Source organism: Xenopus tropicalis, chromosome 4 (assembly GCF_000004195.4).
Source record: "Xenopus tropicalis strain Nigerian chromosome 4, UCB_Xtro_10.0, whole genome shotgun sequence".
Taxonomy (NCBI): domain Eukaryota; kingdom Metazoa; phylum Chordata; class Amphibia; order Anura; family Pipidae; genus Xenopus; species Xenopus tropicalis.
In genome coordinates, this window is record NC_030680.2 from 123,794,964 (window position 1) to 123,813,784 (window position 18,821).

The 18,821-nt window shown below is 42.4% G+C and overlaps 1 protein-coding gene across 3 annotated transcripts in view; it reads right to left on the bottom strand.

Moving 5' to 3' along the window:
* The window catches only part of pfkfb4 (6-phosphofructo-2-kinase/fructose-2,6-biphosphatase 4), a 35,431-nt gene extending 17,431 nt beyond the window's left edge, over window positions 1-18,000 (bottom strand). Inside the window, 2 exon segments of one of the 3 annotated variants that reach the window (NM_213666.2) lie at window positions 215-331; window positions 3,192-3,605. In NM_213666.2, coding sequence (NP_998831.1) covers window positions 215-331; window positions 3,192-3,291 — 217 coding nt within the window. In that variant the 5' untranslated portion in view covers window positions 3,292-3,605. 3 annotated transcript variants of the gene reach the window in all.
* Between the last annotated feature and the right edge of the window lie 821 nt (window positions 18,001-18,821).

Below are 18,821 nucleotides of genomic sequence, written 5' to 3' on the forward strand. Positions count from 1 at the left end.
TGATGGTGCTGGCAAACAGAAGGGATTAATGCAGTACAAATGATGCAGTGTGAGTGCGGGAGATGTGCCCAACATATACATGGTAGCAAAATGGTTTTATAAAAAGGGTTTATATGTCTTTTAAACTGCAATGGCACATTACTAGCAATAGTCACACTGTACTAACATTGCAGCATATGAGACACAATAAAAGTGCCCCCTGGAATGCACCTACCTTTGGTTGGCACCCCAATCCAGTTGAGATAGCGTGTGAGTTTCTTGGAGATGTAAGTCTTGCCTCTGGCAGGGAGTCCCACCATAACAATGAGAGTCGGGCAGTTGGTCATGCATACTGGAAGGAAGCGAGAGAGGAAGAAGCTGATCAGCACATACAGCAGTGAGTCCGTAAGAGAACTGGAAATAGCAGGCGCACTGACACAACTGCCCCCCCGGGCCTGCATTTGCATCTCTACTGCCTGCAATTAGCTCTGCAAAGCAATAATCATAACACTAAATCCTGCAACAAAAGCAAACCGCAATCTGCTGCAGCAAACACACAGCCTTGTGTAATTCGCTTGGTAGCAATAGTTTCATTACGAGGGCCACTATCTCAGGATATCAAACTAAGCATGCCATGGCCTTGCAGAGAGGATTCTGGGTATTGTAGTGGGTACAATTAATGGAATTGTTTTTTCCCCAAATCTCTCTGCTTTCTGGGGCATAGTTGCTGGAACCATTAGAAGCCAGGCTACTGCTTGTACAAGGAACTGTAAGAAAATGCCGGTATTCCTTTAATCGACCCTTTCAATAAATATTGGCTGTAGAGTAAGAATAGGACAGTGAGGAGAGATTTCTCACTGCAAGATCACTGAATTACTTCTATGCAGTTGGTCAGCTGTAAAGAGCACAGCTATCTGCAGGGACAGGGTGTCAAAACCAGGGCTGTGCTGGAAATAAGAGACAGCTGGCTACTATGTGCTTATATGAGGCAACCTGAAGAAATCCTGTATGTCAACTGGTCAAGTGATGGGAATCTACTGTATGTCCCCATTGTCTTCAAGGCAATGGATGTTAATTTCTGAGGTAAACACTTGCACACAACCGCTCTGTTAGTGATAACCTATTTTCAACAACAGCCAAACATATGCGGGTAGACAAATACCCACCCTTTAGATAGACTTGCCCTTCAAGCTGTTACATTGGGGAAAACTTCTTACACACACACACAGGGGTCACTGACCCCAGCAGCCAAAAAACTATTGAGGCTACAGTTTTATTGTTTATTGTTACTTTTTATTATTTATCTTTCTTTGCAGGCTCTATCTTATTCGTCTTCCGGCCCTTTCCCCTAAATTTCACCCTAGCAACCAGACAGCAGTTAAAATTCTAAGCATGGGAGCTGCAGAACAAAAAGCTAAATACTTCAAACCAACTGTAAATTGTCTCAGAATATCACTGCCTACACTGAAAATTTAAAGGTGAACGATCCCTTCTATTACCATTTTGCACAATAGACAATACTATTCTACAACAATTCACAATCACTTTTAATTGCTTTTGCAGTTTGTGTTCTGCAGTAGGAGAGAATAGAAAGATAAGTCAGGACAATGGGAATTTCAGGTTGGAGACACGCATAAAATAATAATTTAAACAAAACAGAAGGTCAACTGCAACTCTCCTTATCTAGTACCTGAATCTGCAGGAAACATATAATGGCATTAAGGCCTCATTTTGCATTACATTGCCCAGTGGCACAAGCTTTTGCATGGGTTAAAGGAACAGTAACACCAAAAAATGAAAATGGATTAAAGAAATTAAGCTATAATATACTGCTGCCCTGAACTGGTAAAAGTTGTGTGTTTGCTTCAGAACCACTACTAGAGTTTATATAAAAACCCTGGTGTGTTGCCATGGGGGCAGCCATTCAAAAGGAGAAAAGGCACAGGTTACATAGCAGATAACAGATAAACCCTGTAGATTACAATGGTGTCTAATCTGTTATCTGCTATATAACTTGTGCCTTTTCTCCTTTTTTCCAGCTTCAATGGCTGCCCCCATGGCTACATATTAGCTTATTTATATAAACTATAGTAATGTTCCTGGAGCAAACACACCAGTTTTACCAGTGCAGGGTAACAGTAAATTATATTTTAATTACTTTAAAACACTTTCATTTTTTGGTGTTACTGTTCCTTTAAAGCAGAACTTCTTGTAAACTTAATTACAGAAAATAATGCTAATCATAATGAAGTACATGCATGAGCTGGGGGAGTGGGGGAAACGAGCAGAAAGAGGAAAGCTACAAAGCCTGTTACACTTGGCCGGCCAGTCCTGGGACACTTAGGTACTGCCATTCACAGACAATGGGCAGAATTCTCACTAACTCACTGCTCTACCTAAACAACCTGATACAGGCATTGCACTTTACAACACATAACAGCATATTGCAATAATATCTCTCAGGACTGGGCCTTATTGCCCCATGGTACCAGTCACACACTGCCTTGTCTGACAGAGCAGTAGTTGAGAAGGGGGAAATGCAAGAAGCTAGGTGCCCAAAACCATAAGAAAAGGTATAGGTTACAGACATCCAATATCTACTCTTAGCAATGGCATTTTCTTTCTATCAACCCCAAAGTTGATGCCAAGCGTAAATGCCCTCTCTGCCCTTCCCTCCATTTAAACTACCCATGAGAGAAGGTGAAGGCCCTGGGAATCGCCCAGTGTAGCATTCCTCACTGCAGAGCAATTTAGGAGCAGGGTGCAGGTACCATAGAGACGAGCTCTGGATGGCACTGTGTGTTACACTTCTGTATATGTTCTATAGTTCTAGCAACCAACCTGCACCACCCAGTATCTGCCTGGCACCAAGTGGCACACTCACTGGGATACAGGCACAGTACAGTTTGTCACAGAGTAGAACATTACTACTGAGGCTAAAATCTGCAGCATTCCAGGATATACAATTCAACTGCAGTGGGAGGCAGTGATGGGTGTCCTGCGGCAGAGGGTGCCAGGATGACTTTGTGTCACCTTTCCAATGTGCTGACGCTATAGGTCTTACTGTGCTGCACTTGCTATGCTCTCCATACCCTTCTAGATCACTAATGTGTGTTTCTCCCTATATGTCTGTGTGCCATTGGTTCCCTATAGAAGCAATGTGTAGGGTGCATCTGTAGTACCTCCCCTGTGTCCATCCCACAAGCCATTACCTTTCCTCTGGGCACTGTGCTGCACAGGATGTCCGTTGTTATAAGGCACCCAGATCTTTTTTAGCGGGTTTTGGGTGAGCTCCCGGGGGGAATCAGCCATTTCTTGATTCCAGGTGGATTCCCACAGCAGACTGTGTAAGTACCACAAATACACAGCACATATACAGCAGGTTGCCGGCAGCCGTGCCTCCTAACATACAGAACACATGCACACTAGGGACGCTTGGCACACATACAATGCAGCACAGTTTGCCAGCCACGCACATACACTACAGATCAGCCTGCCAGTGCCAGCTCACTGTACATACACGCCACGCTCTGCACATTGACCGGTGACAGCACAATCCAGCCTTCAGGTACAGGGAGTACCACTAACACACACACATCTCACACCCACAGTGCTGATTGCACAAACGCACCATCTGCATGTCCTGAAAAGTGAGGGCCTCCCAGCTCCACCCAGAAGGAGGTGCTAAGCCCCATACTGATGCTAATATAAGTGCACATACCACAATGGCATGTATAAAGGAGCACTTGTCTACCTAGCTTAAAGGCATTTTTAATAAAAGCATTAGACATGTTTTAGTATGATAAATACTGTAATAATTTATCTCTATACAGAGCTGCCTGATGGACTCAAAACGATTATAACTAAAAGCTTTAGTCTAATCCCTCACATATTTATTTAACTCATTGCTACACTGAATGCATCCTGAGAGCTGTTAAGCGGCTGACTGGCTGGCAGCTGGACATCCAACCTATAGGGAGTTATGAAATAAAAGGCACTAAGTTTGCCCAGGAGCAGTAACCCATAGCAACCAACCAGTAAGAAGCATTTACTGGTCATCTGCTAGTGAGCAAATTTAGTGCACTTTATTACATATGGGGGAAAGACTCCTCCTTAAGCATATCAGTGAATTATTTTTTTACACATTTAACATGTGTATGTGGCCAGCCATGGCTGGCATTAGAAAAGGGGGGCCCAGGCAACAAGAAGGAAGGGACCCCCATGAGAAGGGTTTCCACCTCACCTATTTCATACTGGCCACTTACTGTATCTACATCCTGCATGGCTAATTACAATTCATTTAAATACATGCTGCAGACTGAACTGATTTATGTGCAGCCATGCAAATAATTTGCTAACTAGCCATGCAGGATGTGGATTCAATATGTGGCTGGTATTAAAGTAGTGAGAGTAGGGGAAATTATGGATTTTATAAATGATCAGCCCAAAATATACCCATGTATATTTTAAATGCTGCACAATAAATATTTTCACTTTAGTAGGCCCCAGGCCAAATGCCGCCTGTCTTGTTACCAGAGCCTATATTTAAATAGGACACTGCCAAATTCCATATGCTGAATGCCTAATTAGCAATTGATTTAGATGCACACTGTCTGGGAAGATATAAACAGAAGGGAATGTTTTGCTTCCCCCTAAATCACACAGAATGTATAAATGATATGAGGTAAGGTTTCAACCTGATCAACATCATCATCACAGTATGGAATCCGCTGCAGCCTGCATCTAGCCCTATTCCTGAGTAGCCATTAAGCACATGGATTTTTTTTCCTAGGTGAGCTTACAACCCTACAGTTCCATTCATTATCTAGAATACTATAAAACCTCATGTGCATAGCTGAGATTCATGACATGTAATTATGTAGTATTTAAGTTCTGCTGATGTTTATGTTTCACAGCAAAAAGCCTCTAAAGGGCCCATATGTCAAAAAAACATTTTTGTTGAAAGTGAATGTGGTGCTGCTGCTACTACTTTGTATACTGACGTTTGGGAGACCTTTCTCATTATTTAAGGGCAATAGTACCCCATTATTTTGTAGCTCAGTAAGCAGGGAGAAAACCCTGATAATTGCCCCAGGCATGAAATCGCCTAAAAGCTAAAAGTTATCAAATAACATGGTTACAAAACACTCCCTAAAAAAAGGGGCAAAACAGCACGACTGTAACGACTCCCAAAGACCCTGTTAAAATTGACATTTCTGTAACCTCTCCAATGCAACAAAGTGGTTCCTATAAGGGTGAAGACACAGGGAGCTAATAGTAGCAGCTACTTGTCACAACTACTAAATGCCAGAAAATACCCTGCCATAGAGACATATAGAGACTTTCCTCTGCTAAAACATACGTAGTGACAATTATCAGTAAATAATTAGCATTGTCTGTGTTCTCGGTAGTCTTGACAAGTAGCTGCTACTAGTAGCTCTGTATGTCTTCACCCTTAATGACTAACAGGCAATGAGGAGTAACATACCAATTACATAGAGTATCATTTAGATACTGGGGAATTCATAGAGAATATCTGAAACCTTCAGCAGAAAGAGTGATTTGAGTCCAATGCCCTAAAGGCTATAGACATATCATATAATGGGGAAAGGCAAGATAATTCCACACACAATATTTTATGTTTTGAAGAGCTAGGGTGATGGAGAGTTAGCAGGGTTTTTACTCTTAAATGGCATTTGATCTGCTGTTCCCTTATAAAATAAACCCATCATTCACCGACACTAGGTACAGTTAAAGTGAAGACACACGGAGCTACACTAGTAGCAGCTACATGTCACGACTACAGAAACAGACAATGCTGATTATTTACTGCTAATTGTCTGTGTATTTAGCAGAGACAAGTCTCAGTATTGCCTTTGGCAGGGAATTTTCCGGCGTTTAGTAGCCGTGACAAGTAACTGCTACTAAGTAGCTCTGTGTGTCTTCACACCTCACCCTCTTTAATACTGAATCCTGCTTAGCTAATTCATTTAGCTGTATGGCTGCACATAAATGCATATAAAATAATAGACAATTAGCTTTGCAGGATGTGGATTCAGCAGGTGGCCGGTAAGGCGTGAGGTGGCAACCCTAGGTACAATCTCCATGCAATGGAAGGGGTTATAGAGTGCTGCACTCGCATGAGCAGGCTCTAATGCTTCCTGTATTTTCCCTCCTTAGCATTAATGGGGCACAAAAGATTGGAAGACCCTTTGCACTTATACAAGACTGCAGGTTACACAAAACTGACTCAGTATACCAGCCAAGAAAAAATTAATTTTAATAATTCATTCATATATTTACTTGTTTAGATTTTGCCTCATAGCTTACTGGACACTATTGCACTGCAGGTTTTACATTATGCAGCACCCTCTTGTGGCTATTTTCAGTATTACAGAAAATACAGTCCAGGACTGCATGCCCTCTCTCATTGAAACTGCATTGTTTATTGTATGGGCTCAAATAATGGCAAATCTTTGTTTAGTTTTAATAAGATCATATAACCAATAATGTAAATGAGATAAAGAAGAGGCAATCCTTTACTGGCTTGACTGCATGCGTACGCAACCTTTTATATTATTGGTTGTAACTGTGTTTAGATTTAACCAGCCATATTCCAAGGCATGAACATTGGAACATAGGAAATAAACTAAAGTGACCGAGTTTTCCTAAATAATATACACATCTTTTGTTGGCTTCACTAGGAGGCACAAAAACTGAGAATCTGCCAGAATCCTTGGCAAATGAAAGCCATTACTGATTAAAGACATCACTGAAAGCCGCAAGTACAGTGTTCTTATCACTCACTTCTAGATAATTTGCTGAGTGCACTGCCTCTATATACCTGTTAGGGAAGCGGCACACTGGGTGACTTCTAGTAATTGGCCCCAAAGCAGTTTACCATTCTGTGAGAGGGAATAAAACCCTAGGAATTAATCCTATCCAAAATGACTGGGAAATTACCGCTGGGCACCAGGTTCTGCCTAGTGACAGGTGCGTATAACTGAATTGCAGAATGCAGAATATTTAGGCCAGAAAATGCTTTGATCCCCATAACTGACCTTACAGCTGGGCTTTTAAGAAAGTCACTCCCTAACTGACCTTCTGGCTGAGTTGCCCCTGCTCCATGCCCCCCCCCCTCCAAAGGGGCAGGCCCACAGTGTGGGAACCATGGTTGTATGGAGCTGGGTCTCCAAACAATGCGGCTGTGGAGCTGAGTAATAATCGGCTCACAAACTGGCAAACAGGACTATGTGGCTATTGGTGGCACACAATGCATGTAATGCAATGTAAAGGTGGCCATCCACGTAACAATTATGACCACTGGTCACAGGAAGATTGTTTGTACCCTTCACTGACATTCAGGGCTGAATCGTCATATATGGAGGTAGAAACAATAAGAATTGTTGCTAGACCTACAGATAAGCTAACAAGATTTCTATGCACTAACAGTTATAATATGATTTACTACTAGCCTTACAGTAAGATGTCTGAGGAGCTGCTGTGCCGGAAATAGCTAATAAAATTCACATAGCAGCACACCAGTTAGCCAGACTCACTCCTCTAGCCCTGCATGGGTTAACTCTGCCACCATTAAATTATCCTTTAGCAGGAGAAGACAGACATCTGTGATGTTTGTTCAGAGGTACTTGCATGAAAAACAAAAGCATCAAATGTGCCACCCAGGCAAGACCCACTGGGGCCTGGGCAGAACACTAAAAATAGGTTTTCTTGCCACTTTTAACTGCACAAAATGCAAGGGACCTGGACTCACTGGTATGTGCTTGGGGGCCCATGTATAGGTTATTCTGTGGCATTACATCATGTCTAATATACAGTTTTCACTAATCCCCAGTTCAGACACCTGTTATCATGAGCAGACTGTTTGCCTGTTTACCAAATATGATTTTCCCAGACCTACCATTTAGTAGAATGGGGTTCTGATGGACTTGGTTATGTTACTATATTACCTGATAGACTTAGTTATGTTACTATATAACTCCCCCCCCCCCCCCCCATCCTTTCCCATTTGGTAACCCAAAGGAAAATTGGCACATTTGAAGTAAATCTAGGTGAGCAAAAAACTGCTTACTTCCAGTTACAACACAAGACATAAACCTAGCAGTAGGGCGGGCACAAAGGGGCATGACTGGCAAGGCTTCCCCCATTTAATACTGTGGTTGTGTTAGTGATTCAGATGCCTTATGTGTTTTGTTTTCTTGGCCACTATTTGAGTCTTGTGATGCTGATGCACAAAGACCTTTAACTGCCTATTTTTACTCCAATGGCTGGACAAACTTACTGCACATTTTGTGCCAATGCACTAAATATCTGTGTGAATTGCTGAGGTCAGAATACTACATTCCTTCCTCACATGTGTTTCTAGGGCAATGAAGGCTGTCAGCAAGTATTGAGCAATGTCCCCCTCCCAGGGCGCACCACACCTAGTACCAACAGCTGTCTGCATCTCCGCGTGTATAAACAGACTTCTTGTTGGGAGAGCAGTTAGGGTGAGATTTGGGATAAAATGTATTTGCTGAGCTAAACATTCCTGGCACTATAACCAATGTTTTTTATAATGTCCTATTAAATAGGCCATTAAAGGCGCTTGAAGTGAAAAAAGTCTGAACTTGTAGCTTTTAGCAAGTTATACAGTACATTAGCGAAGACAAATGTTGGTGGTTATGCCTAAGGAATAATGGGAGTTGCAGTTGGACAATACCTGGAGGGCCGCTAGTTACCTCTCACTTTGCTTTTGCATTGGTATTTTTGTTTTACAGTTTAACACAAAATCTAGTTGGATCAGATATGCATAGACTGGTAAAGTCAAGTCCAAAATAGGCCCTGGCATTTCAAATGCATAAGAGACACCCCCCGGCCCAATAAACAATAACTGACTATAGCATCTTACAGCAGCTCCTTTGGCATTTGCCAGAATTCATAGATTGCCAGTCCGGACCTGGGTAAAGTTCCCCTTTAAATGACAGACACAGCTCTCAATAGAGGGTGCATTAGAGGAGCGTACAGTCTGTACTCCCAATGGCATTACTGGGTGTTGTGTCCGCTGAGGTCACTAGGAAGCAGCGTGGGATTCCCCGGGTGTCATCTCTGTCATTTCATTCCCGTGGGTGCCTTTAAGGGGAGGACAGATGGCATATCCGCTTGCTTGCTGGCATTTCTGCCTGGGATATTATTACACAGAATTGGAGGAAAGGTCACAGACAGAAGCAGGCAGAAATCCAGCTCAGCTCAGTGAACAGGAATATCCATCGCTCCTACCAGTGGCTTACACTTTAACCCTCTCAGCGCCAGGGGGCAAATACAGAGAGACACTGTAAAGGTGGCCATACACGAGCCGATTCTTTACTTTAAAATAACCGATTCCAGAACGATCCAATAATATTGTTAACTTATCATATAGTGGATGGTGTACAAACGATTGCTGGCCCACTAATTGGGCCGACATTATTGGGCAAAAAATTGATCGGCTGGGTTTAAAAATTTTGGTCGTTCAGGTGTGAGTGGCAGACATTTGTCACTGAACAAGTGTTCCCTGTGCAACAAACGATATCGGATGGTACATAGTTGTATGAACTTTCTGTATTTTACGTCAACAATATGATGACATCTTTTCAAATAATTGTTGCCCATGGATGGCAACGTATGCCCGTATGGCAAACCGATCGTCAAACGATTGTTACCGATTAGATCGTTCATTGTAGAACGAGTGAAATCGGCTCATGTATGCATATGTTACAATCTCTAATAAGGTTGTCAGGAAGCAAAAAACCTAGCAACACCATGGGTGCTGCATTATTGCTCTCCCCTGGCTATTTTTAGTTCTATTCATTAAAAATGTAATTCTTAAAAATAGTACATTTCCAGCATGATTTACTGTAATGACTTTTATTTCCATCATTTTTGTATCTAAATGTACAATTATTGAATAAATTACCCCCCCCCCCCCATCCCAGTAGCACCCCAGCCTGGTCTCAGTCTCTCTAAACTGTTAGTTTGATACATAAGTTGTTGGGAAAAGTTTCACTATAACAGTTTGGCGAGTTGGCCACCAGGCTGGGCTCCTCTAGTAGGGAACCTAAACAAATTCAATGTTACATTTATATTAAATTTGAAAAAAAGATATTGGTTTAGTATTTGATTACTGTGAAGGTGAGCGGCACCATTTGACCCCCTTGTGGGGGGTGTCTTATACACAGCAAGAGAAACTAGGATGATATTCTTCTGCCATTATACTGACCACAAAGGGTTCTCTAGGCTTTTGATTCTGACCTATGGGATGCTTTAGAGGAGACACTCATGCTCATACAGACAGCAGGGGGTTAAGCAGAGACATGAGGTCTGTGACAAACCCGCTGTTCCCTAAGCCTCCCTGTAAGGCTCTAGCACAACTGCATGTACCCACAGCCTTCCTCCCATGACTCATCTTTAAATATGGAGACTTCATCACCCCCCAACCCAACAAAATCATGTTTTCTAACTGGTTCCACTTACAGTACTAACTCTGACTGTTCATGAGCTGAAAAGGTTAAAGGGCAAGTAAAGCTTGAGCTCAGGTTTTATTTTGGTAGCTCTTATGCACAAGACTTCTGTGCTGTTTCCCACTTGTAGTCCTACCCTCAAGCCCCTGCACATACCTACTGGGTGGGATTTGCCTAGTTTAACCCTTACTCCCCTGCACATTCATTCTGGGTGGGACTTGCCTAGTTTAACCCTTTGGCTCTTCTTTCATAACAATAAATGCATAAGATATGCCCCCTTAACTCTTTTAAAAAGACCCAAACAAATTCCTTCAGAATTTGTTGATGATTAATTTAGTAATGCAGTGTGCATTAAATTGACTTATTGGCTTTTCAGTGAATGCATTATTCTTATGTATGTTGGGTTTAAAAGGACTGAAATGATAATTCTATCCACATGGCCACTTTAATTCTCCACCAGGTACCCCAGGGTCCAACACTGATAACACACTTTGCCCTAAAGTACATATAAGATTACTAAATCACATTAAAAAATGTGGACACTGTCTGGATTTAATTTAAACGCAACTGGTGCAGCTCAACAACCTGCATTTATTAGACATTTGGCTGATTTTTCCCATGATCTGGTAACCAGGGGGTTTCTGGACCCAGTATTTGCATCTTCTGTGCTCTAACCAATGCAAACAAGGTTTACTGCTAGTGCAAAAATTGCCATTTCTGGTTAAAAATAAGTGGTATCATAGTCTGCAGCATTTCTAAGAAAGTTTCACTTTCGGTTGGAGCTGTTTTTCTTCATATCTCAGGTGGGGTGGGAAGGCCTTTTAGAGCCAGTGACAAAGCACAATAGCAAGGAATCTGATTGAGAAGTTTAGTAACGTAACAGTGACCAACACAATGCTTTCTGAATCCTCCTAATAAGATGTTCAGGGTGGAACTCCAAGTCACAAACAACAGCTATGAAAGGAGAGATTAAGGTAATGCCGAAGGGCTTAGACTCAGTCATACTTACAATATTCTGTATTACACCTGCTATAGGAGCCAAGCAACACACCTTAGCAATATATCCTATATATCATATATATGAAACTAGATCAACAGGGTTTTAGCATTCCACCAGATGGAGGGAAATAAAATCAAACCAAATGTACATGTGATTATTTGCAAATAACAGCAAATAGCAGATTATGCTGTGTATACTGGCTGTAATTTATCTTAGGCTCAGGTCACATAGAACAATTTGTAAGTGTGGCATGTGCCATTCAATGACTTCTACATATATAAATGTAAATGAGATTTAATGTAAATGGTGATATCCAGGAGAAACTGCAGAGGGATGGATATTCTTTGTGATGGCCACAAACAAACAAAAAAAAATGCTGTGCAATAGTGCAATAGTATATAGCAGTGGAGTAGGGCACAAACACCGTGGAGCAATAGCCAGGGCCTGCCTGAACAAGGGGAGCCAGAACCAGGAAGACCATGCAGAAGAGCCAGATCCAGGGGTGCCATGCAGATCAAGAGGGGAGGGAAAGATGATGAGTGGGCAGGCTGGATGCTGGGCCAAGTAGTATGGCCTTGGGCACCAATATTACTGGGATATAGTGACCTTGGGAATGGGTGTTAGAAGTACATTCAAAAATTTGTGCTGCACCTACTTACCTTCCACAGTACAGGTAGAAGTGGTACAAGCCATGCATTCTCCATATTTTCACTCCATATTTTTGCTACCCTGCTCACTAATACTGACACTAAAAAACTACTCTTAATATATGAATGCACATAAAAAGTTACGTTGATCGTTTTTCACTGATAGGACTGCTTTTGAACATTATTGTTACTTAAAGTTCCTAAATCTGACTGTTTTGCCAACCTGACTGTCCCTTCTCAGCCTGTCAGTTATAGCTTCTAATGCTAACGGCCTACTGCTGCACAAATATGGCAGCCCCCTCATAGAGGTACATGGGGATCAGATAGGGAATGTAAAAGCATCAGGCAAATACTTTTAAGATAAATTATAAATAGTATGTAAAGACAGTGTTATGATGTAACAAAGTTTAGTTTCTAGTGTCAGTATCTATTTAAAGGGTAACTATCTTGAAAAGAACTTAATCTCATGGAAATAAGAAAAATGTTAAAAGTTAAAAATGCTAAAGTTATTCTTCACTAATGCAGGAGTTTGAGATGACAGTTAGGTGCTCCTTTGCCAACACTGTTGTATTAAGGAACAATTTATCAAACCCTTTGGAATGTATACATTTAACTCCTTTCAGTGGTGTACAACTTTTTCCCATTAAATATACATATGCCCACAAAATTCATTCAGCGCACTTTTGTTATATTCCACTCTCGCTTTCAGTGCCAGACTGGTCCATTGGGATACCAAAAAACTCCTGGTGGCCCAGTTGTTCCTCTGGCTTCTAACCATCTGGCCTATTTTGCGGTCCTTCCCTATTTCTTTATGGGAGCAAGGATTAAAAAGATAGATTGTAGAATATAAAGACAAGAGACTACAAGAATAAAGAGGTTAAGTGAAGAGAGGAGGAAAAATAGTTTGGAGCGTGGGCCATGGTCTAAGGTTTTCTGGTGGGCTCCTGGCATCCCAGACTGACACTCCTCACATTCAAATTGCAATGAGGATGAAGTGTTTCCCAAAACTTCCATATATAAATGACGCATTGTTTTTGGGCCTCTGCCATTGTTCCACTGGTTTTGTAACTTGCCCGGTCTATCCTGGGTGAGAGATTAGGAGCCCTGCCAGTTACACATTAGGATGATGTGGGACCATGCTATTTTTCCACATAGCCCATCTAACTTTCATACAAACACTCAGCCATACTGAATGGCAGTATGAGCATTTATGTCTCTTTCTATGAAGTAGACACAGTTTTCAGTTTCTTTCCCCCATATTTCTTGCTTTCAGTACAGTGCAATCGCATAGCCAGGATGTACTGAACACTGCAAATCTGCTTCCTCCAGGAACAGCAGGAAACAACATCTGCAATTTACTGTATCTCGTATATACTGTATTTAGAAGATTGTATGGTATTTAGTTATATTTCCAGGATTTCTATCCAGTGTCGGACTGGCCCACCAGGATGCCAGGAAAACTCCCGGTGGGCCCAGGTGTCAGGGAGTCCTCTTGCTTCCACCTATTTAGCCTATTTCATGGTCATTCCCTATTTCTGTATGGGAACAAGGAAGCTTGATGGATGACAGAATAAAGTATAGTATGTAGCGCAAAGAGACTAGGATAATAAAGAGTTTGAGGGAGCAGGAGAGGAATGAAAGTTTTTAAAGTGGGCCCATGGACCAGGGTTTTCTGGTGGGCCCCTGCCATCTCACTCTGAAACTGTTTCAATTTTTGCCAGTTTTTTCACCATTTTTTTTAGCAGCCAAGCAGTGGTGCCAGACAATGGTTTTGCACACAAATACCACCACAGTCAGGGGTATCTCATTTTTGAACAACATAAAGGAAAGATCAAGCAATCCAATAAACATGAAATATTTCCTCTTTTAGTGACTTGTGCATGCCCAAATGCATTAGACAATAGAACTGAAACCAGTCTTTCCTAGGTCACAGTGCAGTTCCCTAACCAACTCAATACACCCCCATATACCTTAGTTTATGAATTCTGAATATCCTAAAATATTTTTAAAGCATGTTTATTATAATTATATGTGCTTTATAAATATAAATAGAACAAACTTTAAAAAATAAATATACAGAAATAGATAGATGGGTGTTGCCTTGTTCTGGGAGACACAGGTGGAAGAATATCCGTACTCCATAGAGCAGTGATCCCCAACCAGTGGCTCGGGGGCAACATGTTGCTCACCAACCCTTTGGATGTTGCTCTCAGTGCCCCCAAACCAGGGAGTCGTTTTGAATTTCTGGTAAGGACACAAGCTTTGATTGCATAAAAACCCAGTGTAATTGCCAAACAGAGCCTTCTGTAGGCCAATTATAGCTCTCATTGGCACCTCCTTTTTTCATGCTTGTGTTGCTCCCTAAAACTTTTTCCATTTAAATGTGGCTCATGGGTATAAAAGGTTGGGGATCCCTGCCATAGAGCTTATAGTCCAAATATGTATCTGAAAACAACTCTGATTACTTCCATCGCCCCCTGTGTTCCTCCTATAACGTCCTGCTGGCCCTGCAGAACCTAACAGAATTATTAGTATCCTATACAGACCATTATAATACAACCCCTGCATTTGAAAATAAAGACCCAGCCTTTCAGAGAGTAAGTAAATGCCTCAGCATCATTGGCTAAGTAAAGTATAATGAGAGACGATTAGGCACCATATAAATCCTCTCCACATTGCAAGTCTTGGCGTGGTGGTTCTGTCACAATTCAAGATATGCCTTAAAAGCAGTGAAGAGGCTGCTATTAATACACATTCACTACACAGCACAGAATGATTATAAAGGCAAGGGCAACATATTTCTGATAAGGAGGGTGTGTAAATGGGAGAACACAGTAGTGAGAGATGCAGCTATGGCTGTTGCAGGGGAGTGTTGCAACACAGTGCATTCAGGCAATGGGGTATGTGGTCCGGTTTAGGGCAGTGGATCCCAAGCTGTAGGGCAGCCTGAACTTTAGCAGTGACGGCGTGGGGCTCAGCCTGAAACAGATGGTTTTAATAGGTACCCAGCTAAATACTTTCCTAGATATTCATGAAACTACAGGTATGGGATCCATTATCCAGAAACATATTATCCAGAAACATATTATCCAGAAAGCTCTGAATTATTGGAAGGCTATCTTCAATAGACTCCATTTTATTCAAATAATTCACATTTTTAAAAATGATTTCCTTTTTCTCTGTAATAAATAAATAAAACAGAACCTTGTACTTGATCCCAAATGAGGTAATAAAAGAAGAGCTGGCTCACAGCTACCCCCGGCTGGTGCGGTTTTCTGCTAACAGGAGCACCAGCCGGGGTAAGGTAAGTGATTACCTAACATTTAGCACCCCCCAGTGATTTTTACCTTTCCTTCTCCTTTAAAGCAGGTTACCCATGAGATATTTTTGGGACATTAGAATCATTGACTCACTAACCAATCAGCTCTATACTGTTAAGTTCATAGGCACAATTAGGTCACATTGCATCTATCTTTCCATTACCAGTTTGCTAAGTAGACCTGATGACCATTATGTCCCAGACTGGTAGATGTCTCCCTTTGTTGATACCTAATATGTCTCAGGCCTCAACTGAGACATGGGGTGGTTTCCCAATTGTTGTAAATAAAATAAATCGCCCATGGTGCTTCCTGATAAGTTTAATAGAAATCACCATACACTGATGATAAAGGTAACTCTCCTGAATTAGGCAGTTTTTGGGCCAACAATCACCTTTTTCTAGTTGTATTGGGCAGCTTAAAGTCAATTGAGTCAGGATGGGTGGTTTCAAATATTTCTCTCTGCCAGTTGAAATTAGCCTTTTATGCTGAGATGCTGCTATCTCTCTGAGGCCAGTGTACCTGTAAATGTAGTGTTACTTAGATAAGAAAGCAAAACCAAGGAAATGAAAACCAAACCACTAGTCTTGAAGATCTGTGATTTGAGGAAAGCTAATAGAAAAGGAAAACTGCTAATTTAGTCAATAATATTAGAGCATTGGAAGGTGCAGGGAATACTATTTAAAAGGCTTCATTGATGTAAAAAATGTACAGATTTGTTGCATCCCTACAGTATCTATGAGCACATACCATTTTATCCTGAAAGTGCAAAGAAGAAGCTAAAAGACACTGCGCACACAATGAACACAGTGAACACACAGTATGGGCTCCTGTACCTTCTGCAACCAGATGTAGTAGGTGTAAAGCATCTAATGTTATGAGCAGTTGTTCATTAGATTTATTTACAGGGGTCAGGCTTTGCCCTTCACATTATCTATCTGCCATGAATGTAGGAGACAATCTTTGTGCAACATGACGTAGTGTAAGTGCCAAATGCCTAAACAAGCTCATTCCTTTCTGTATGATCAAGATGTAGCTTTGACACTGAGCCACCATACAATCTGACCTGGAGAGGAAGGACACAGCCTTTATTCACCAAACAGAAGGAATCTATTCAATTGTTGCAATAAACACTTGATCTGGATAGCAAAATATAGTTATTTTCAGTATGCATAGGAAATACAAACTATACCAAGTTCTTTATCCAGAATATTTACCTTATTCAAAATCTGTCAACATCATTTTCATTGGAAAAAAGAGCAGTTGGCAGTGCCATCCAAGAGAGGCAGGCAGCACCTACTGAGGCAGTGTGTTGTTGGGCAGGGCACAGCCTGGGTTGCCATGGCCTTTGTGTTTATAACCTTATTAAGAAAGGCTGCAGTCAGTGCTAGATCTTTAGCAGTTAAAATCAGCAAAGAGCCCCCCCCCCTCCATGTTTTCATCCTCAATTCCCAGTACCATATGGGGGGTTGTGGGAGATGTAGTCCAACTACATATAGACAAGGCAAAGGGTATTTGCCCTGGACCTTAGCATCTCAAGGGCTGTTAGGAATCCATTTTGATAAAAGCCCAAAAGTCATACTGTAACACTCAGCAACAGATATTTGCTATAAATCTACTAGAGATGTCCATCCTGCAACCCTTCAGCTGCAGCAAATGTAGTGCAACAACAGCTGGAGGGCTGCTGGATGGACAAGCCTGAGTTACATATCCTGCCCCCCTCAGATCGGGGCCCACTCTTCCTACAATGCCAGTGTCATGTCACCCATAATCTCTAAAATAGGGCGAGGGTTGTCCATGGGTTAAATAATGACAATACTATGCATGAGCAGTCAGAGAATATAAAAGGATAGAATGAAAGTAAGATGCCAGAATGGAGGGCAGGATGATGAGAGAGATGCTAGGAATAAATGAGGATGGAGCAGAAACACAGGGCTGGAGAGACATAGGGGAGACATAGGGGCTGAGGGAAGGGGAGGGGATGCACGGTCAGTAGGGGGGAAACACTATGGGAGGCCCTGCTGCTGCTGCTGCCCCACTCACTGTGAAAACAATAACACTGAGTGCAAGAACATAAACAAGGCAAATCTCCCAGGGGACTGTGGGTAGAGCAATGACAACTCTACAGGCATAGGCAGCAGCAGCCTCCATCCTTTCCTCTTGTGTTTCCCTCACACACACAGGGGAGTCCAGATGCTGCTGCTGCTGAACAACAACTCCCAGCTCTGCCTGTCGGGGATGTTGCCAGTCACATGTAGGCGTGTAACATACATCATAGGCACACAGCGATACAAACACATATCCCCACATACACTGAGGGATGGGCTCCATCCATCCTACCTCTCCTGTTGCCCCTCATTGCCCTGGTGCTGGGGTGGCAGGGAGTTTCCGTAGGGTCAGCAGCAGCAGAGCTGTGGTGCAGCGGGGCAGCCTGGCACGGTGACTGCTAGGAACATGCTGTTATTCCCTGACGGACAGCTGAGCCCAGCCTGCCATGTGTGTACGTGCTACTCCGCTTATCACTGCCCCAGCACTGGCTCCCAAGGAATGTACCACGGAGGTTACGCCCCTTTCGGAGGCTTGTCCTTCACCCCCAACGCTCTAATTGGCTAAGCCGGGCAGGGGCGGGGCCTTACCTAGGGAAGTGCGGCCCCGGGCTTGTGTTTGTACACACAGGAGGCTCGCCTGCCGCTTAACCCCTGCTATGCCAAGGGATTCATTGCGCCACATTATGCGCTCATGGGGGCTGGAGAGGGGTCGTTAGGGCTGGGACACATTCCATAGCTGGGAAGAGAGCTGAAAAGCTCCACAGTTTCAACATTTTGGAAAAGCCAATTATAATAAATTGTACAATTTTTGAAACCTAAAGTGCATGTGCCTGGGTATAAACATTTCCCGTTTAATTTCATAAATGTTTCTGTCAATAAAAGAGATCTTTCACATGACTACAAGTTTATTCATGAAAAATCTGTTCACCTCAGGGAAATGTCGCCGAACTCTGTATTTGCTGTGACTATTATTTGTGGGACGGAGGGTCTGTCCCCTTCTAGCAAAATGTGCCTGAAGTTGTGCTTTTTGTTTAATATGGCGCCAACTAACCTTGTGTGTTCGGTGAGGGAGTAGTATATACGGGCTTCCATATAAGAAACAGTGTAAAATAGTGTGTTTAACAGGGCTGGTTTGTCCGGGACATGAAGGGTGTTTGCCTGGGGTCCCATTTCCTGAGGTGGGTTATAGGCCATTCCCATGTAAATGTTGCAAATGCAAATTGGTAAAAATTTAGTTGGGCCCCCCTGATGGTGGGATGTGCCCTGCGCTTTTCTGCCCAAATGAATCCTGTCTCAGCTACCGGCAACATTACCCCAGTTGTCTGTGCCCC